Source organism: Phanerochaete carnosa, assembly GCF_000300595.1.
Source record: "Phanerochaete carnosa HHB-10118-sp unplaced genomic scaffold PHACAscaffold_2, whole genome shotgun sequence".
NCBI lineage: Eukaryota > Fungi > Basidiomycota > Agaricomycetes > Polyporales > Phanerochaetaceae > Phanerochaete > Phanerochaete carnosa.
Genome location: NW_006767629.1, coordinates 3264111 through 3284532, shown reverse-complemented (window position 1 = coordinate 3284532; position 20422 = coordinate 3264111). Strand labels below are relative to the sequence as shown.

General features: G+C 56.0%; 7 protein-coding genes across 7 annotated transcripts; 5 read left to right on the top strand and 2 right to left on the bottom strand.

Annotated features, from left to right (window-relative positions):
• Window positions 1-3522: 3522 nt before the first annotated feature.
• On the bottom strand, window positions 3523-5055 carry PHACADRAFT_206017 (uncharacterized protein; the record flags this gene model as incomplete). Its single annotated transcript, XM_007392287.1, has 11 exons — window positions 3523-3789; window positions 3840-4040; window positions 4100-4129; window positions 4172-4184; window positions 4259-4283; window positions 4342-4484; window positions 4541-4719; window positions 4767-4819; window positions 4864-4896; window positions 4955-4982; window positions 5033-5055. The coding sequence occupies 11 exons, from the start codon at window positions 5053-5055 to the stop codon at window positions 3711-3713; spliced, it is 807 nt and encodes a 268-aa protein (XP_007392349.1). The 3' UTR covers window positions 3523-3710.
• A 1188-nt stretch (window positions 5056-6243) lies between these two features.
• Window positions 6244-9439, bottom strand: PHACADRAFT_250524 (uncharacterized protein). The gene is made up of 17 exons (XM_007392286.1): window positions 9228-9439; window positions 9064-9174; window positions 8934-9011; window positions 8616-8876; window positions 8271-8558; window positions 7999-8209; window positions 7922-7938; window positions 7684-7864; window positions 7523-7623; window positions 7267-7461; window positions 7134-7208; window positions 7057-7073; window positions 6925-7001; window positions 6844-6870; window positions 6745-6792; window positions 6504-6688; window positions 6244-6449 (listed from the first exon to the last, which is right to left on the bottom strand). The coding sequence occupies exons 1-17, from the start codon at window positions 9420-9422 to the stop codon at window positions 6309-6311; spliced, it is 2208 nt and encodes a 735-aa protein (XP_007392348.1). The 5' UTR covers window positions 9423-9439; the 3' UTR covers window positions 6244-6308.
• A 1312-nt stretch (window positions 9440-10751) lies between these two features.
• On the top strand, window positions 10752-11773 carry PHACADRAFT_250522 (uncharacterized protein). The gene has a single exon (XM_007392285.1). It carries the CDS (start codon window positions 11066-11068, stop codon window positions 11267-11269), a length of 204 nt encoding a protein of 67 aa, XP_007392347.1. The 5' UTR covers window positions 10752-11065; the 3' UTR covers window positions 11270-11773.
• A 643-nt stretch (window positions 11774-12416) lies between these two features.
• Window positions 12417-14756, top strand: PHACADRAFT_206015 (uncharacterized protein). The gene is made up of 8 exons (XM_007392284.1): window positions 12417-12740; window positions 12794-12926; window positions 12986-13005; window positions 13063-13410; window positions 13494-13728; window positions 13798-14188; window positions 14250-14369; window positions 14431-14756. Exons 1-8 carry the CDS (start codon window positions 12504-12506, stop codon window positions 14597-14599), a joined length of 1653 nt encoding a protein of 550 aa, XP_007392346.1. The 5' UTR covers window positions 12417-12503; the 3' UTR covers window positions 14600-14756.
• A 95-nt stretch (window positions 14757-14851) lies between these two features.
• Window positions 14852-15343, top strand: PHACADRAFT_138020 (uncharacterized protein; the record flags this gene model as incomplete). The annotated part of the gene is made up of 2 exons (XM_007392283.1): window positions 14852-15125; window positions 15179-15343. Exons 1-2 carry the CDS (start codon window positions 14889-14891, stop codon window positions 15341-15343), a joined length of 402 nt encoding a protein of 133 aa, XP_007392345.1. The 5' UTR covers window positions 14852-14888.
• Window positions 15344-15863: 520 nt separating this feature from the next.
• Window positions 15864-17041, top strand: PHACADRAFT_250518 (uncharacterized protein). The gene is made up of 3 exons (XM_007392282.1): window positions 15864-16080; window positions 16152-16542; window positions 16624-17041. Exons 1-3 carry the CDS (start codon window positions 15885-15887, stop codon window positions 16973-16975), a joined length of 939 nt encoding a protein of 312 aa, XP_007392344.1. The 5' UTR covers window positions 15864-15884; the 3' UTR covers window positions 16976-17041.
• Window positions 17042-18325: 1284 nt separating this feature from the next.
• On the top strand, window positions 18326-20361 carry PHACADRAFT_192167 (uncharacterized protein; the record flags this gene model as incomplete). Its single annotated transcript, XM_007392281.1, has 8 exons — window positions 18326-18571; window positions 18624-18756; window positions 18811-18830; window positions 18883-19215; window positions 19280-19511; window positions 19571-19961; window positions 20014-20133; window positions 20193-20361. The coding sequence occupies 8 exons, from the start codon at window positions 18326-18328 to the stop codon at window positions 20359-20361; spliced, it is 1644 nt and encodes a 547-aa protein (XP_007392343.1).
• Window positions 20362-20422: the final 61 nt, after the last annotated feature.

Genomic DNA, 20422 nt, shown 5'->3' with positions numbered 1-20422 from the left:
TCGGGTCGAGCTCGAGAGCTTGAGACATTGTTATTGCGCGCGATAGGCACCTCAAGGGTGTGTGCGGGAGATCCGCTACGTATGGTTACTGGTCGGACAGCCCGCTGGCTGCAGAAGGTACTTTACCTCAGGCTCGCACAGACTGAGATGCGTACAGTCGCTCGCATATATCAACCACTTATACATGCCATTTCACATCTTCCAACAGCTCTTACATCCTCATCGACACAGCATACGAGACAATATCATACAATCCGAGAAGTACGAGACGTAATGTCTGCGCGAGGGTGAACAACGCCGAACGCTTGGCTGGCAAGTGCGAGTTTACTCAGACTTCTTCTCGCACTTGCACTCGGCGGGAGTAGCGCAACCGCACCTGTAATGCACCGTTAGTATCTTGCGCGTTGCGGTGGAAGACATCGCGGATAGGTGATACGAGAGTCAGTACGTACGAGTCGACGCAGTGGGCCTGGCCGCAGTGGGCGTTGACGGGGACGGCAGTAGTCTGTGAGACAAACGTAGGTCAGTGTGAGGCCCCAAGGCTCGCAGGGCGCCACGTACAGCGAACATGGTTGCTTGGGCTTGGAATTCGAGGTTCTAGTGCAGCTAGGTTCGAGTGGAACTTGCTGAGTATTTCTTGCGGCGAGGACTGCTCCTCTTATACGTGCTAAGTGTATACTCTTGTTTATATCATATCAGATCGCAGAGCCCTGCCGAAACACAGATGTCAGTGTCCTCTCGGCTTCTGTGTATGAGGACCCCCGGATCTTTCCCTTTGCACCGCAGCGTGCTCGCAGCTAGGCAACGCACACTGAGGGCATTATACGCGGATACCCGTACCTTGGTTCTGCCGGCCGACAAAGGACAGTGGAGCAACGCATGTCGAACGTGCTCAGCTGCGCGAAGCGTCGCACGCCCTTATCGTCTGAGACAGGCCCGTTCCTAGAGGGGCTAGCTGTCTGTCTTTTGTGATGCCCAGGCTCTGCCGGGAATGTTTGGTGGCATCTCTGTCGAATGGGAGCCGGCTATAGCTAGGCCTGCGCGTGCCCAGAGGCTACCACGTATGGGGGATGGCTCCGCAGAGGGCAGAGACCGCTGTGTCTTCCGCGAGAGACGTCGCCCGCATCGCAGCGTCCTGACACGCCTGGCAAGCTCGTCGCACCACATCTCTCCGTAGACCCCTGGTCGGGTTGAGATACTTGTGGAGAGTGAATGGAGAGCTGCAGAGGAAACGGTCGTGGGACTCGGCGCTGAGGCGGTGGTGACTCGGAACAGACGAGTACCTCCCCAGTCGTCGTCAATGTCCTGTGCACGGGGCCGCTATCAGTCGGTGCTTCCCGGCCAATGAACAGGAAGCGCACCGCACCAGATTTGTACACACTCTACTGCACCGTACTTCATGTCTGCGAGGGTGTATATGCGCGGTCATGGCTGCCTCGCGCGACGCGGTCGCGTCGAGACGCGCTCATTAGCGACGCGTCGAACCCTAACCTTAGGTGCACCCGCGTGTACCAGCCAACAATCATCAGGGCACATACCACCCCCCGGAGAAATTAGGTCACAATCTTACGTTGTTGTATAGTTTTGTCCTTTCCCCTCAACAATACACATGCTCCGTCGCAAGGCCATATCCGAGAAACCGACCCAGGCCTCTAGCCCAAGGCACACGAGGTATCTAGCGTTCAGATGACAACGCCCTTCGCACGTTCGCTTCGTTTTGCACGTCGTAGCCTGAGAGAACGGGGTTATCCCCTTCGATGAGTCCGTATAGAGGATACACAGTGCCCGAAATACCTTCTGCTGCCGAGGACGAGAGATATTGATGAATACGCATGGTAGTCGTGTGACCCCACAGTACCCGTACAGAAGCTGTCAAATGATGAAGGGGACTGATATCCCACTACAAAGCTTGAAAGGCTTATCGTGTCGACCACCGCATGCCCGAGACATTACCGAGCGAAGGCTGCATTCTCCGCCCAGGCACTAAGAACGCTGGTCGTCTATGCGGCCTGTCGAATACGCCTACTTTAGCATGGGTGCAGCGGTAGTAGCTTCAGGGACGCACAGGTATAAAGTGGCTTACTTGAGGTTGGAAGGTCGACCATCTTTGAAATACGCTGAAACGGGACTCATATGAAAGTCAATGTTCCGCCATGCCGTATTGGCCCTAGGAGACCTTGTGCTGCGAAAAAGCCTTCGAAGTCCTGTGGTCACCCCTGAGTATGAGTAAGATAGACAGCTTTCATGTCTGGTGAACGGAGCTCACCATTAGGGGATAGGACAATGGGTGAGCTCAGAGTCTAAAGTCATCAAGGATCTCAGCCTGGGCATCTATCCAGAGCGACGGAACCATCCGCGGATACATAGATTTGGCAACATGGCTCAATAGGCCGCTCGCGAGTGTTACAATGCTTGTGCGTGTTTGCAGAGCTGTCAGCTTGCGTCGCATGCTCGCCCAAGAACTTGGGACGTGATAAACAACGACATGCATCTCAGAGAATACATAATCGATTTCTGCGAAACAATGAGTCCTCAGCCCTGTTATCTGGAATCAAAAGCGGCTCGGAACATACTCTCTCCTCGGCTGCCCAGGCAATCGAACTCGCTGTATGCATTATTGAGCATTTGTCTTGCTACTCAACGCGCTATAACCTATGTGCATGAAGGGTGAAACCGAACCCCCGGCGGAATTTACCGACGGCGGCGACGCCCGCCCGTCGCCCCAACCGCTAGCGAGTGCCAGTGCTAGAAATTCGCTCTCCCACTGGCTGCCGTCATTGGTAACCTCGCAGGTCGCCATGTGAGAGTGACTCAGGCCGATTTATCGAGAGCGTACGATTTATATCGTTTCCCGAAGAGGATAATGGTCAGCTTTCAACCTAAGTTGACGAGTTCGGTGAGTTTATCTTACAGTGTATATTTCAGAAAATATTATTCACTATTTAGTATACGATCTCTAGACACACGTCTTTAAGCGATCACAGAAAGTGGAGATCTTGTGTCGAACTTTCAAGCTCTTTCGAGTAACCTGCCCATCCATCCCTTCCCTGCTGCGGATGAATCCCAGGCAGAGTCCGCCACGCAGTGGCAAGGTTTGCTTCAACCCCCCCCCCCCTTTTTTTTTTCTTCTTTACGCTCATCTCATGGCTGAATCCTTCTATTTCATATTATACTCACACTGCATCTGCAGGCGATGGCATGGAAGTCGACGGCGCCACATCACCTGAGAGCCTGAGAGCACAGACTCAAAACCCATATTGGCACACGACCCTCGATGCTCACGCAGAGAAGAGTGGCGCAAATCCAGGGGTCTCTCTGTATGTGCCAATTCAGGCAAGACGAATCGTCAGGGTCTGCCTGCCGCGAAACGGAGATCGGGTCGTCTTGCACCGCAGGAGATGATCGGCTCGCTGGAAGGAGATTTTTGTATCATGTCCCTTTATTTTGTCTCATTTCGGGTCTTTCACGATTGTAATGTACCTTTGATTCCTTCACCATCTACTCACGTCCATGTGGAAGGAGCGAAAGGCATCCCCTCTCGGATGCGTTCGTATATAAAACTGGAGTCTGCCTTGTTCATCAGCAGCACCGCGGCGCGGATCGCGCGCAAGAAAGCATGACAGATAAGATATAAGGGTTTAAATTACGTCCGCCTGCCCTCCATTAGCGTCAGCTGCCGGCTTGTGCCCATACACCAAGGCCATGCGTCCTCAATTTTCGAAGCCAAGCTCGGACTCGAGATCAGCGCTCAATCTACTAGACGAGCGCATCGCTTTCTGTGGCAGGGCGCTGGGTACGTGGTCAGCGGAAGGTGGTCTGTACGCAGGGAGGAAACGCACGAAAAGTCCTCGGCAGTGATTCTGGTTGTCGTGACGCGCACCTCGGGCGTCGGACGGATGCCCATAGCGCGGCTACGCCTCCCGCCAGTGTAGTGTACGTTGTTACCTCCGGCGAGCACCGTTGTAGGGTGGATGTACGAGTCATCCGGGGCGTTGCTATAGTTTCGCAGGCGCATGAAAAGACGGCATGCAGCGACGGAGCTGTGCACAGCCACGTTGGTGAGTAAGCTACAGTCGAGGACGGAAGAAAGTGGTCGTACGAAATTGTCGCAGCCGGGACGATTGCAATGCTGCATGTCTGAGATCAGACGCGATGATTCCGGGGCGGATACCTAGTGGTCAACGCTTACATGTTCATTACAGCTAGAGATACGGCTAGTATCAGCTGTAAATTTCATGCAACGGCTACGGGCACGCACTATTCAAATTGAAGATGTTGAGAATCTACAGTCGAGCCCTATGTCAATCGTCTGCCTTCTGAAAGACCTAACGGTGTACGTACGGCAGGTGTGGCATTGCAGACGAACGTCACGCAGAAATTCACGAGACCATCCTGGAAGAGTAACTTCCACAGGTGCGAGCGCAGCCGCTGGCGAGCAAGAGCCGCCGCTGTCAGCAGCAGTATCACAAAGTTGACACCCATAGCTGACAAACAATCGACATCAGCGTTTTAGGGAGATGTCTAGCAAGACGGAGCATACTCATTAAAAAGCTGATGTTGAGGAAGACATGATCCGTCGAGGTGATGGTACAGCCTTTGGCCTCGGGCGAGTAAGTCGCTTCGAGGATGAACATGCCCCGCCACAGGATCGCCCAGTGTACGCATCCAAGCGTAGCAAGCAGCAAAATGACGAGACGGTTCTTATTCCAGAGTGCAACACTGGCAGCTATGAGCGCGAGCTATGCGGAGAAAGGAATGGTGCTGACGTGCGGATCATAAGCAATGTGGAGGCGCAGAGGATTGCCATGTTGATTGCCCACTGCAGGGAAATCAGAATATGCGAATGTGGAGGGAAAAACATACAAAGTTGAAGGCGTATAGCGCGTTACAGTTGATCTGGGGCAAGTTTAAGAGCTGGTACAGTAACAGTGACCTGTTGAAGTTTACTACGCACGGGCGCTGTTACTTGCACGGCTACGATCCTACGGGATCATAAGTGACACAGACAGATTAGATAACAAGTCAAACTCACGATCCAACCAAAGCGAGCAGCATGCAGTATCTGCATAGGAAGAAGAATACTTATTATCGTAAGTCCCAACCATATCATACTGTTGCTGTCAGCTTACTCTGTGACCCGCGGTTAGTAGCGTAGCGGCGCGGAGAACAGGACATCACTCACTAACGGCCAAAAAAATTTGCGAGCGCGAGACATCAAGGACCACTCAAAGTCGGACGTCTGGAAGATTTCCCAGACATAGATACCGAAAAGAGCGAAGAGCAGATCTATGAAGATGCCTGTACCGCCGATATCGGTTCATGTACTGGGAATCACAAAATAAAGGAATGTACCAGCTTCTTCCTGAACTTCCGCTGCCTCCGCCCACTGTACCATCTTTGCTTTTTCTTGTAAGGAACGGACGGGGGTCGGCAGGGCTCGTAGCACAGACAAACAGGAATTTAGAGAGGAGATGAAGAGGCGAACATCTCGCCGATGTACGCAAGCTATATACCTGCGGAGATTTCTTTGAGTAGGTGTCGTAATTGACCCTACGCGTACATCGGAACATGCGTCGCTCTTCTTCGCTTCGAGTTAGTAACGCATGGAGTCGACCCTGTGTGCGTACCCTTGATGTGCGAGAAAATCGGGGGCTCTGCGCCCGAGCCGCGGCCGAGGCGGGCGCGAATGTTTCAGGTATGAAGGGAGGCGGAGAAACAGCATATGCATAACTTGAGATGTCGTTCGCGGCGTATGGCTGACACCGGATGAAGCAATGGCCATCTGCGAACGAATAATTTTCAATCAGAATTCGCCCCATTTCGTTCGCTACAAAAACTAGCCTGTCATTCCGACACTGTGACTGCCATAGGATTGCGAAGTGTTCGTTGTAGATAGTGCTGACATACGAATCACCAGATGTACAGCACATCCGGGAAACAGCTTTCTCGCAATCTTGCACGCTGGATCGGAAGAAATTGCGGCCGGTGTAACTTACTGATGTCACAGACATAAGGCTGCAAATAAAGGGTGTAAGTTCCCGTTCCTTACATAGCGTCTAATATGTAAGTAATCTGCAGCTGGCGCTTGACGTGCTAATGCGTGGAGGGTTAGGGTTTCTGCGAGTAACGCAACCCTGTCCCCTCATCCGGGCTACAGTATGCCAAGCCACGCTATTCCGTGTTCAGCTGCAAGATCAAGCACATGCTAAAGTTCTTCGTCGACTTAGCAAGAAGGCGCTTGGCAGAAAATCAGTAGCGAATATTCGTTTCAAGTCGTTACATTGCTTCTAGACGTGCCCTCTGAAGATCTAAAGGGACCACCGTGACGCACGCCTTGATGCCCCATTGCTCGCCTTCACGGTTATCACACTCGGGTCTGGCGATATCAGCGAGGTAGGCGACGCAGCTGCACTCGACTCGAGCTTCGCGTCCGCCGTCTGCAACGCAAGCTTTGCACACCGAAAGTCAGCGTGCAGCGACAAACAAACAACGGAGATGCGCACCAACGCAAGGTGTCCGCCAACGACGGGACGCGCGCGGAAGCCCTCGACGGAGCCGTCCAACGTCTCGTACCAGTCCCCGAGCGGCTGCGAGCTCTCGCCGTCCGCGGCGTACTTGTGCACGGCGCTAATGAAGAGATCGCGAACGGCTGTCGTCGTTGAGATTGCTGCGCTCAAGATAGACCAGTCTACGATGGCTGTAATTAGTCGAGTGAAAGGGGCAGGAAAGGGCGAGGTTACACACCAGACTTGGTGTAGGTATGCCGCGTGTCCAACGGGACGCCGAAACTGTCTGTACGTGGGGCTCAATTGACTGTTACTGGTCATCAAAAGGACGACATACTATTATGTGAGCTGTACCAAGCGGTCTCTACAGAATTCGCGTCAGACTCAGCTGAAGCCTTGCGTTGCTTCGCTCACTTACGCATTTGGTATACAGACTCCGGGAACAAGTTGAGGCCGAGCAGCTTGTCGCCATAGAGGTTGTATGATAGACCCCAGCTACGTGCACAATGAAAATCTTGTCATGGCTAGCAGAAGCGGAAACTTGACCAACCTGGAATCGTTACCATACTGAAAAAAAAGTCGCCGTTCAGTGCCTACAGAGAGGAAGAACGACGACAAGGAGCTCACATTAAGTGTTAGGTGCGGCCCCGTCTTAGACGTCGCAAAGTCCTGCCACTGTGTTACATAGGACGCTGCGATCGACTGCGCCGCGCATCGTCAGCCATCAGCTCACACACTCACAACAAACCGCGGCACGCACGCTGTAGTTCGACGCGACACTGCTGTTGCCCGCGAGCGACGCGATCTCAGACATGGCCTTGATGCCGACGATGCCCTTAATAGCCAGGTTCGTTTGGTTCGGGAGCGCGCCAGCGAAGTCGTCTGTGCTAATCTGGTTTGCAGGGATGAGCGCCTCCGCGATCAGGAACTGCGTCCACTGGTCCAGCAGGTTGTACTGTCGAGGTCGGACATGAGTAACGCCAATAACAGGCGGGAGAAGGTGATGAGAGGCATACGTAGGAGGTGATGAGCGATTGATCGCCCGACTTCTGGATGTAGCTCAACGTCATGATAAGCATATTGCCACTCTCCTCAAGAGGCATCATCTCGTCATTGCCTGGGGACAGTCTTCGTCAGCGCAATCCGATCATATTGGCAGAGATACCAGGGGGCGCACCATCGTTGTGTCCGAGGGCCTTCGGATATGACGCGCCCATGTCGTGCACAGCCCACTTGTTCGGGTATTGTCCTGTCGCTTGGTACTCGAAGAGGGGTAAGAGGAGATATTTCCCGAGTGCCGGATTCGTGTAGAGCCATATAGCCCAGCTGGGGAAGATGACATCCACAGTGTTCACATTCTAGGGCAGGAAATGAGTACGTTAATCTATCTCAATCAAGTCGGAAATGACACCTACGCCATCGCTTGAGATCTCTGCGGTGGTAGGAAATTTTTAGCGAAGGTCACCGAAAGCCATACTGGCGAATAAATTACCTTTCATAAACATAAGGATATCAGATGTATTGATAGACCCGTCGCTGTTCCTGCTCGCAGTGATCTCTGTTGCACCAAACGCCTGGCGCATCGAGAGTGCGACGAGCCCCGCATAGTCTGATGAGATCGCCGTGGCGTCTGTCTGCACTTTCGCATCAAACGTATTTGCACGGCTCAGCGCGCTGCTGAAGTCACCGAGGAATGACGAGATCTAACCCACCTCATTCCATCAGTTCCCGTTCTCATCGTTATAAAGTAAGGGAAGCACTCACCGCAGCGCCGACGCTTGAAAACTGGCTCCAAAAGAACAAGCTCCGGTCCTGTATATTCCCGCCCGCGACGATGTACTCGACCGCCGGGTCGCGCACGTGGCCGACAGCGATCGTAATGGGGGAGGAGGTACCAGAGACGGTGCCGAGGTCGTGCGCGAACGCGAAGACGGGCCAGTCGTCGTCGACCGCGCGAAAGTTCTTGTCTTGCGTGTTCGCGAGCGTGCCGTTGTTCACGAATTGTGCGCGTACAACGATGTCCTGGCCAGTCTGGTATGTTGTGCCGCTTGCCTGTGTGTGTCCCGCATGTCAAAGCAGTCTGATGAGGGAGAGAGGAAGGAGACATACGGCGGTTGTCGCGTAGTATGCCGAGCCCTGCTGGATGCGATCGCTGACCTCGCCGAACGGCGTCTGGTCTTCTAGCTGCACCTGGTGCACGAGCGTGCTTCCTACCGTCGTGCTCCAGTTCGCCGTCAGGCTGTCGTCGCCCGTCACCCACTCGGCGCTGATATCCGTGTAGACCTGCACACTGTGCGACTTGCCGTCCGTCGATGTCGCAGTGAGTGTAAGGTAGGAGAGGGGGAGGGATTGCTTGACGAGGTCAGTTGGCTGCAGGTCGGGGTAGTTAAATCGCCGTTTGAAGAAGGAAATGAAGATGAAGCGTACCTCGACGGGGCTCAGGAAGTTCACAGTCAAATCGATTGGTCCGGAGGTCATGACAAATGTGCTTTGAGTAGACGTAAACTACGTTCAAGCATGAATGTTACGTGTATGCAATCCAACTAATGGTGCTCACTGTCATGCTTTTCTGCACAGATTTCTGGAAGCTGACACTTGGTACTGACGGTGTCCCAAGGAAATTGTATGCTGTGCCATCGACCTTGATGAACCCCGCCCAGCCCAATATCTCCAAGCCTAGCTCAGTACAGCTACAGGTACCGAGTACGAAGCCCTACTCACCGAGCCTGTCCAGAAACGCGGCCAGTCTGCGTTGAGTGCGGTCCCGCTGCCTTGGTTGAGCCAGGCCGAAAGGTACGGTGAGCGCACGGCGAGGGGAATGGACGCGGGGTTGAATGGTGTTGCGGTCCATGTGACGGCCGCGGCAGCGCACGCCACAAAGACGTTGAGCTGCAAGCAAGTCGCAAGTACGGACATCATGATTACTCGTACCCTCGTCATGCTGCAAAAAAGCGTCGATTTGAGAGCGGGACGAGCTTTAATACTCGAGTTATATGTAAGACATCACGGGCACTCCGCGGGCTCATCGGCACAAATTGTGGCGGCACGGAGGGCAGGCTGTTCCCTGGGTGTTGTGACCACGATCACAGGGTCGGTGGTTACCACTAATTGGGGCTGTCTTGGAGTGCGAAGCTGTTTGACATCAGGAGCTTAATCGTAGCCGTAATGATGTAAGCGTTTGATGTTCGTTGCGCACGTTGAAAGAACTGCGAGCATGCTGGGAGGAGGTCACCAGTCGATATGCGTGGATGCGAAGAGCCGCGAAGGGACAGGCGAGCACAAGGGTAGAGCATGTCGAAGCCGATGGACGGACGTATATGATGATGAAGACAGCGACATTGCATGTATGCATCAGCACGTTCAGTAATTGACGCTCGTCATTGAATTCGGCCGCGTCGTCCGTTGCGTGGAAGAAGTGAAATTTGCGAAGTTCGTCATACACGGGAAAGCAATTGACGAAAAGTGTATGTATTGCTTGGCTAGGCAGACAAGTGGCGAATATCCGGCACGACGATAATCTAAGACATACCGATGCCCAGTAACATCCACAGCCATGTACACATCCTGACGGCCTCCTGGAACCTATTTGGGGGGATGTGTAAGTAATTGGGGGTAGGTGAAGCAAGACAGGCGGAACAGACTGAGAAGCTCAGATACCGTTGTAGAAAATGTGCTCATCCGGCTGCACTTACATGTGCATCCTCACACAGTGTGAATAGAAATATACATCAAGGCGGGAAGGAGAAACCACGGAGCAGAGAAGTATGGCCTGGACACTTACCATGTGGAATGCCTCCCCAGCCCTGCTCTTCTCGAAAAGTAACGCATTCAATTGCGAGAGCATCGCTTCAAGAATGTGCTACTGATCTAGGAAAGACGGCATAGTTAGTATATGCAATTGAGACTTCACAGCTAAGAGATAGATGGTAGCTCAGATACCGTTGTAGAGTATAGGCTCACTCATAACGTACAGGACGTTCGGATGTTTGGGAATTAACTTTGTGACATCGTCGCACAGAGAAAACAGGAAGTGATGTAACGCTCACTCACCGCCAAATGATCAGGACACCTCACAGTCGTTCACAAGGGTATCGAGAAAGATGAGAGCGATGCGTCGTGAACGCGAATGGTGAGCGCGAAATTTGTGCTAGTCGTTGTTTGTCCCTATTTGGGTGATATTGGCCAAATACGCGACAATAACGCGCATCAGACACGTAAAGAAAGCGCGAGAGGGCACGGGCGTTGCTCATTGTCTTTCGCTTGCTCGTCAAGCATCTCCCGAAAAATGCACCTTTAATTTTTGTTCAGCGTTCCATTTTGTTTGTTGCCTGGCAACCTCACGCGTACCGCAGGCCTTCTATCGCATCGCAACCCGTTAATTATAACCGGGCGACTCATCGCCAATCATCTGCACGCTGCAGTGTTGTATATAAGTCGTCGTGGGCTCCGTCACCGTCTCTCCACTCCTGGCCTCGCAGTCTGCTGCGAGAGCACTCACCCTCACACACTTACCAATACATCAAACCGTTGAACATAACGCTTGCGAAACACCGTAACTGATGTCGCCCAGCCCGTTCTCGCCGCCATCATCTTCTGCAAACGGCTTCGCTATGCTCTCCGTTCCCGCCTCTCCGCGCGAAGCACATTTCATGTACGACGAGTTGCATTCGGTACTCAGTCCACAAGACGATGCCCGCGCCCGGAGGAGGAGGAGCTCTGCCGAGGTGAAGGAGGGGTTGAAGAAGCTGTTCAGAGGCTTGTAGAGGTCGCCGGCGGAACAGCAGCCCGGCGGACATCATGAGCTCATTGCCGCATGCCATAAAGGCTGCGGCGTATGGCACCGCATTGACCGCAAGAGGCTGTGTATGACCACACGCTCCGCCGCGGGCCTTGGCCTTACCTTTGCAAGCTCAGCTTACGCCGCGGTCCGCTGTAAACCCTCACATAGAGGTGGGCACGTAAAGCAATGCTCGAGGCGCACGAGCACATCAGGACGACGGAGTCACGGGAGAACGAAAGATAGATGGAAGTGGCGGGACATTTCTTCCAAGTATACATATAATACAAATAGTTCATCGATATCTTACCAACGGACATGGCGTACTAATCATTTTAACACTTGTACTTACTTGCACTCATAACTGTGCGGAAATCGACGCTGTGGTACTTAGCACTGGGCGCAGAGGCCGAAGCTGGAGCTAGAGGCTCGATGGACAGTGCGGAGGTGGCTCGATTCCTCTAATAAAATGCAACGTTTGGTCTCTTCGTTGGCATGAGATGTTCCAACAAGAACTGGACAAGCCTGAACGAATGGGAAGGTATCTAAGTATGTACTAATGGGAGACCTCGGCGCGGAGCCGCAGTCGCATAGGCTTAGGGTTATGACTTGTCCGCAATCAGGCAGATAGAATCTGTGCAGATGAGTAGAGCAGACTTACTATGCGGTTCAATCCGACTCCACCGACGCCGGTCGACGCTGGGAGCAGCGACCGCGGTGAGGGGTGCCAGGGGCCTGATGTTCTGAACTGCGTTTACGTCAGTGTGCTTTGCACATCACATGCGCCGCATGCTCTCGCACTAGCGGCTTCAATCCTTCTCTCTTCCGAGAAATCTCGAAGACATATCTTCGAGGGCTTCTCGAGGGCTATGTTTACTGTAAACTGAAATAAACTTATGGAAAAGAAATAAGTACAGACCGTTCGCGCCGTAAACGAAATAGATCTCTAGTAAGCTCCCCGGCGCCCGAGCGCAGTGCAGGCTGACAGTCACATCTGACCACGAACACTGAAAGTGAATCGTGAACAGCTTTGCGATGGCCTCAGGTGCATTAACCAACCAACTGACCAAAGGCAGCAGATTAATTTGCATCTAAGAAAGCGTGATTGCCTGGCTTCCGCGGGCCCCGTGCTGCGGCTTGTGCGTACATCATCACACCCATCCCGTGTATATAAGCATCATCCCCGTCTACCTGAACCTCATCAACAAACAACAGTTACTATGAGTTACATGCTTGGCGTATACGTTGTCGTCGCCTTCGTCGCCCTCGTCCTCTACAAACTCGTGCTGCACGTATGGAGTATAAGCACGACGCCTCTCCGACACCTCCCTGGGCCGCCGAGCAAGAGTCTGTTGTGGGGGAACAACGAGACGATAAAGAAGGAAGAGCATTCGGTGGTTCAGGAGCGATGGGCCGCGGAGTACGGGCAGACCATCGCCTACCAAGGCGCCTTTGGCGTGTGTACCTGCGTCGTCCGCTTGACGCACAACTGACGATCCTCACCCACTAGAGATGGCATCTGTGGACGATGGATCCCCGCGCGCTGCATCACGTCCTGACGCATCCTGCCGTCTACAAACGTTCGGTGGCCTCTAGATTTGTGCTATCCCGCCTCCTCGGCCCAGGCCTCCTCGTGACCGAAGGTATCTCTCTCTCTCTCCTCTAGTGTCCCACCTGTAGTCTCATCGACCCAATCGCACAGACGAACAGCACAAGCAGCAGGTGCGCCACGCCCCACTCTATTACCACCCACCGCGCGGCTGACCACCCCGCACGCAGCGCCGCGTGCTGAGCCCCGCCTTCGGTCCCGCGCAGGTGCGCGCGCTCACCGAGGTCTTCGTCGACAAGTCGAACGAGCTGCGGGACTGCCTGCTCGCGGAGGTGTCCAGGGCCGGCGACGGCGCGTCGGCGCGCGTCGACGCGAACGCGTGGCTCACCCGCGCGACGCTCGACATCATCGGCCTCGCGGGCTTCGGCCACGACTTTGCGTCGCTGACCCCCGCCGGGCGCGAGAACGAGCTGGGCGGGGCGATGGCGACGCTCTTCACCGCGCCACACGCGCAGAATGGACGCAGCGGCCGCTTCGTGTCGTTCCTCCAGGCGACCTTTCCGTTGTTGCGGCTCTTTGTACGTGTTATGCTGCTGTCTTCTTTCTCGCTGTTCGCTGTGTGTTCGTGCGCGCTGACGGAGAGCGTCGGTGGTGCCTGCAGAAAACGGAGGGTAACCGCAGGAGCGAGCGGGCGCAGGCGGCCATGCGCCGCATCGGCATGCGGCTCATCGCAGAGAAGAAGGCTGCGATCTTGGAAGAGAAGGGCAGTGGCGGCGGAGGCGGCGTCGAGCGCAAGGACATCACGGAGCGCGACCTGCTCACGCTCCTCATCCGCGCGAACATGGCGACGGACATCCCCGAGAGCCAGCGGCTGACGGACGACGAGGTCCTTGCGCGTGCGTGTCTCGTCTCACGTTCCGCGTGTGTGTGTGCCCAAAAGGAAACTGACCCGAGTGCCCGCGCAGAGGTCCCGACGTTCATCGTCGCCGGGCACGAGACGACGAGCACGGCGACGACGTGGGCGCTGTTTGCGCTCGCGCAGCGGCCTCACGTCCAGAGCAAGCTGCGTGAGGAGCTGTTGGGGTCGCCCACGGACAGCCCGACGATGGACGAGCTGAACGCGCTGCCGTACCTGGACGCGGTCGTGCGCGAGACGCTGCGGTTCCACTCGCCCGTGCCGAAGCTGCGGCGCGAGGTCTTCAGGGACGACGTCATCCCCGTCGACACGCCGTACACGGACAGGCACGGCCGGGTGCGCTCGTACATCGAGATCAGGAAGGGCGACACCGTGAACATCCCCATCCTGGCCATCAACAGGCGCAAGGAGCTCTGGGGCGAGGACGCGCATGAGTTCAGGTGGGGTTTCTCTCCTTTGTGGATTTGTGTGTATGGGTTGAGTGCTGACGTGTTGGATCAGGCCTGAGCGTTGGGAGAACATACCGGAGGCGGCGGGGAGCGTGCCCGGCGTGTGGGCCAACCTGCTTACGTTCTCTGGCGGCCACCGCGCATGCATCGGTTTCCGTTTCTCTATCGTCGAGTATGTCCCTTTCCTTTCATCTTTGGCATGCCCACTGGCAAGCGTTCATTCTCTCGCCCAGGACAAAAGCGCTGCTCTTCGCACTCATCCGTGGGTTCGAGTTCGAGCTCGCGGTCCCTGCTGGGGACATCGAGAAGCGAAGTGCTGTCGTCACGCACCCCGTCGTCGTCGGCCCCGACGGCAAGGCCAAGAGGTCGCTGCCGGTGATCATCAAGCCAGTCAGGGCGTAAAGTTTGGCATTCTCTGTTTGGAAGATTGGTTGTTTAGATTGCAATGGCCAGCATTGGGTAACTTGCGCGCGAGATTATCTAGAATAGGGCACATGTACTTGGAGTGATATTGTATACAACCATCGTCCGTGACATTAGTTTATTCGGTCAGCAGCGAAATGATGCAGGGCGGGGGCGAGGGATGACCCCAGCTGCCTTACGTCAGCTATCTCGTGAACGGGCCCCGGCTGGCTGCATCGTTGCTCGCGACCACAACCTACCATGCCGTCCCACCTGACCTCTTCGCACCATGACTTACCCACTACTCGCGTACGCCGTCGGTGCCCTCGTCGCCTTCGCCCTCTACAAGCTCGTACGGTTCATATGGAACATAAACACATCGCCACTCCGACACCTCCCTGGCCCCCCAAATGACAGCTTATTCTGGGGTAACATGAGGACCATAGAGAAGGAAGAGCACTCGGTCGTTCAGGAACGATGGGCTGAGCAGTACGGGCATAGCATCGCCTACAAAGGTGTCTTTGGCGTGCGTGGTACATTGTCCGTCTCATCCTATGATTACTGACGACTCTTTACTAGGCGTGGCGTCTGTGGACGGTGGACACCCGCGCGCTCAACCATGTCATGACGCACTCTACCATCTACCAGCGTCCGCCGCATGCTAGGTATTTTCTCTCTCGCCTCGTCGGCCCTGGGATCCTTGTTGCCGAAGGTGCGTATCCCTTAAAGCTATCCTTCCTGTAATCCCATCGGACTTCTTCGCAGACGAGCAGCACCGGAACCAGGTATGTGTGGCCTCTCCTTGGTGCCATTCCCGCCCCCAGCTGACCACCACCGCCCAGCGCCGCGTGATGAACCCCGCCTTCGGCCCCACGCAAATCCGCGCGCTGACCGAGACCTTCACCGAAAAGTCGAACCAGCTGCGGGACTGCTGGCTCGAGGAGGTCTCCAAGGCCGGCGGCGCGTCTGCGCGCGTCGACGCGAGCTCGTGGCTGCGCCGCACGACGCTCGACATCATCGGCCGCGCAGGCTTCGGCTACGACTTCGAGGCGCTCAACCCCGCGGGCCGCACCGACGAGCTCAACGCGGCGTTCACGACGCTCTTCGCCGTGCCCCAGAGGGACCGGCAGCTCTTTGCGTTCCTGCAGGCCCTCGTCCCGCCGCTGCGGCTCATTGTGTGTTTGTTTCCACGCGTCTTGTCCGGGAACGCGTGTGCTGACGCGGGCCGTGGGGGTTGCCGCAGAAAACGAAGGGCAACCACAGGGCGAAGCGGGCGCAGGAGGTCATGCGCCGCATCGGCCTGCGGCTCATCGCAGAGAAGAAGGCTGCGATCGTCGCGGAGACCGCCGCCACCGAGAAGGGCCGCGGCGTCGAGCGCAAGGACATCACGGAGCGCGACCTGCTCACGCTCCTCATCCGCGCGAACATGGCGACGGACATCCCCGAGAGCCAGCGACTGACGGACGACGAGGTCCTCGCGCGTGCGTGTCTCGTCTCACGTTCCGCGTGTGTGTGTGCCCAAAAGGAAACTGACCCGAGTCCCTCGCCGCAGAGGTCCCGACGTTCATCGTCGCGGGGCACGAGACGACGAGCACGGCGACGACTTGGGCGCTGTTCGCGCTTGCGCAGCGGCCTCACGTCCAGCGCAAGCTGCGCGCGGAGCTCCTCGGCGTGCCGACGGACGGCCCGACGATGGACGCGCTGAACGCGCTGCCGTACCTGGACGCGGTCGTGCGCGAGACGTTCCGGCACCACGCGCCGGTGCCGATGTCGCTGCGCGAGGCCGTGCAGGACGACGTGATCCCCGTGGGGACGCCGTACACGGACAAGCACGGCAGGGTGCGCGAGACGGTCGAGGTCCGCAGGGGCGACCTCGTGTGCCTGCCGATCTTGGCCCTCAACAGGCGCTGCGACATATGGGGCGACGACGCGCACGAGTTCAGGTGCGTTTTTATTCTTGCTGCTGCTGCTGCCGCCGGTGGCGGTCTGAGGGTGCGTGCGTGCTGCTGACACCGCCGGGTTAGGCCTGAGCGCTGGGAAGACGTACCTGAGGCGGCGGCGAGCGTCCCCGGCGTGTGGGGCAACCTCCTCACGTTCCTTGGTGGGCCGCGCGCGTGCATCGGGTACCGCTTCTCTGTTGTCGAGTGCGTCCCTGCTGCTGTATTCCTCTCCTTGCCGCGCCAGGTATGCTCAGAGCTTCTTGGCAGGACGAAGGCACTCCTCTTCGCGCTTGTGCGCGCGTTCGAGTTCGAGCTCGCGGTGCCGGCCGAGGATGTCAAGAAGCAGAGCCGCATCGTCACGCGCCCCGTCGTCACAGGCCCCGACGGCAGGGCCAAGGCGTCGCTGCCGCTTATCATCAGGCCGTACAGGGCGTAGAGTACAGGGAGAGGGCTGGCTGTTTAAATACGGCCGCCAGTATTCGACACCTTGCTCGTTAATAAATAAAAACCATTTAGAACGAGGAGCCTTTAAGCTTCAGGTGGCCGTGTGCATGACCATCGCCCATAATACGAGTTAATCAGCTTAGTGGCGAAGCGATGCAGCTCTCGCACCATCTCAGCCGAGGCACGAGCAACCAAAGCGACGTGGAGAGTCTCGAGTGGGCGCGATAAGCGCAGTTTTTTCTCGAGAAAAATGGGCTAAAATTAGGCAAACAAGGACCAAATTTTCCCCACGAGGTAAAAACCGGTGCAAAATCGACCAAAATAGGTCAAAACGTAGTAAGACCAGAGAAAAGTGGAGGTCTGTCTCTAGATTTTCTCAAGTAAAAAACCGGAGATACGTAGGCTCTTGTTCGACTGTACAAGCCTTTAACTGGTTTTGCAAGGAAAACAACCGCTCCCGGCGATCCGGCCGCCGAGCACCGAACGCCTGGCGTCGATACAATCTCTATCGGTCCGACGGTCACAGACCGTCAGGGGTCGAAGTACGATAAACACGTTACACGAGCACGAACCTCGTCGACCCGACGGAGAACCACCCAACAAACGAGAGAATGGCAAAGAAGCCGAAAACAGATGAGAGAAAGGCACAGGCTTGCTTGCAGCCCTAGTGCAAAGTCCTTTGCGCGTGGATTCGTCGGAATCAGCGAGCTCAAGTTAAGTCTGGACCGTTAGGCACAGGTCTTTTTCACTGAACACTAGCAATCCGGTGCTATACACCGGTAGTAGCGGTTTTTGTGCCTCGGGATTTATCCCGCAATTTACAAGCGCTGTATTGCGTGGTGATGTAAATCCTGGCAATCAGACGTGTTCGTTTGGCCCTGTGAAGTACTCGAGCTCTCCGGTAGCAAGCAGGCTCGAAATGATCCAGTCCAGGATCGTCAGCCTGGGCCGCTGCCTTGGCTCTGTTTTGCGTAAAACGTTGGCTCACGGGCTGTCCCTCTGAGAAGGTAAAGATCAGCCAAGTGCAAGACTCGGGGAGCTCACTCACGCCACCGTGACGTCCACCGTCTCGCAAAATCAGGAGGCTGTGTCTGTCCTCGGACCGACGGTACAGTAGTAGTAAGCATTGTTAGATGACTTCAGTCCCAGTCGCCTGGAGACGGAGAATCAATGTCGCTGCAGAAGCGAAAGCGGGATCAGTTCACGGGCCCCGGGCTGCGGTAGGCTGCGGCTGGGTACACTACTGCACCACCTCCCCGCCGTATAAATTCTTAAGCTTCGAGTTCCAAGTCAATTCTCAAGTCCTTCATCCACCTAGCTCCCTCATCATCTAGCAATTATTATGAGCAGCTCGCTAATTGTGTACGCCATCGGCGCCACAGGCACCCTCGTCGCGCTCGCTCTCTTCAACCTCGTACTACACGTATGGAGAATAAGCACGTCCCCCCTCCAACACCTCCCTGGCCCACCGAGCGAAAGCTTGCTCTGGGGAAACACGAAAGCCATACAGAGCGAAGAGAATTCGGTGCCTCAGGAACGATGGGTTCAGCAGTACGGGCATACCATCGCTTACAAGAGTGCCTTTGGCGTATGTGTTTATATCCGAGTCCATTCGGCGTGTGCTGACAGCTCCGCACTAGGTGTGCAATCTATGGACAGTAGATACCCGCGCGCTGAATCATATCATGACGCACTCTACCATCTACCAGCGTCCGCCACCGGCTAGGTATTTACTCTCCCATGTTGTCGGCCCCGGCGTTCTCGTCGCCGAAGGTGCGTACTTCTCCTCGTACTGTTTAATTTTAGCCTCATCGGAATTTTCACCAGATGAACAGCACAAACACCAGGTATGTTGTACCGCCTTAGAGCCTCGGGCCTCTCCAGCTGACCGCCGCACAGCGCCGCGTGATGAACCCCGCATTCGGCCCCGCACAAATCCGCGAGCTGACAGAGATCTTCACGGACAAGTCGAATCAGCTGCGAGACTGCTGGCTCGAAGAAATATCCAAGAGCGGCGGCGTGTCCGCGCGGGTCGATGCGCCGTCGTGGCTCGGCCGCACGACGCTCGACATCATCGGTCGTGCGGGCTTCGGGTACGACTTTGAGGCACTGAACCCGGGGGAGAAGACCAACGAGCTGAACGAGGCGTTCGCGACGCTGTTCGCCGCGCCCAACGCAGACAGGCGGTTCTTTGCGGGCTTACAAGCGAGCATCCCTCTGCTGCGGCTCATCGTGCGTCTGTCCCCTTATTGCTGATCCGAAAATCGTGTGCTGAACAGGGATCATGGTGTCGTAGAAAACGGAGAACAACCGCAGGAATGAGCGGGCCCAGGCGGTCATGCGCCGCATGGGCATGAAACTCATCGCGGAGAAGAAGGCCGCGATCATGGCAGAGACTTCCGAGAACGGCCGCGGAATCGAGCGCAAGGATATGACAGAGCGCGACTTGCTCACCCTTCTCATCCGCGCGAATATGGCGACAGACATCCCTGAAGACCAGAGACTGACTGACGACGAGGTCCTTGCACGTACGTCCGACACTCGTGCCTCGCGTACCGTTCAGAAGACTAACCTGCACTTCCCACAGAGGTCCCGACGTTCATTGTTGCCGGACACGAGACGACGAGCACGGCGACGACATGGGCGCTGTTCTCTCTTTCCCAACGGCCCGATGTCCAGAGCAAGCTGCGCGAGGAGCTGCTGGACGTGTCCACGGACAGTCCGAGCATGGACGAACTGAACGCGCTACCGTACCTGGACGCAGTCGTACGCGAGACGCTGCGGCACCACTCTCCTGTGCCAAACGCCACGCGTCAGGCCGTGCAAGACGATGTGATTCCCGTAGGGACACCGTACACGGACAAGCACGGCAGGGTGCGCGAGCACATCGAGATCAAGAAGGGTGACATTGTGTTCTTGCCTATCTTGGCCCTCAATAGGCGCAAAGAGATATGGGGCGACGACGCACATGAATTCAAGTGAGCTGCCTCTGCTAATTTACCTCTGAGCTGCGTACTAACCACTAGATAGGCCTGAGCGCTGGGAGCACACGCCTGAGGCGGCAGCGAGCATCCCCGGGGTATGGGGCCACCTCCTTACGTTCCTGGGTGGGCCGCGTGCATGCATCGGCTACCGCTTTTCCCTCGTCGAGTGCGTCTCTTTCTCCATGTCTCCATACTCTGCCAATGGCTTATACCCTCACCCGCTAGGATGAAGGTGCTTCTGTTTGCACTTGTGCGGGCGTTCGAGTTCGAGCTTGGGGTCCCAGTTGAGGTCGTCAAGAAGCGGAGCATCATCGTCACGCGCCCTGTCATCACCGGCCCCGACGGCAAGACCAAGGGGTCACTGCCGCTTATTATCAGGCCGTACAGGGCCTAGAGCACATAGTGCTGTGTTTGGAAGACTGAATATTTGGATGCGGCTGCCGCCTTGCTCGTTA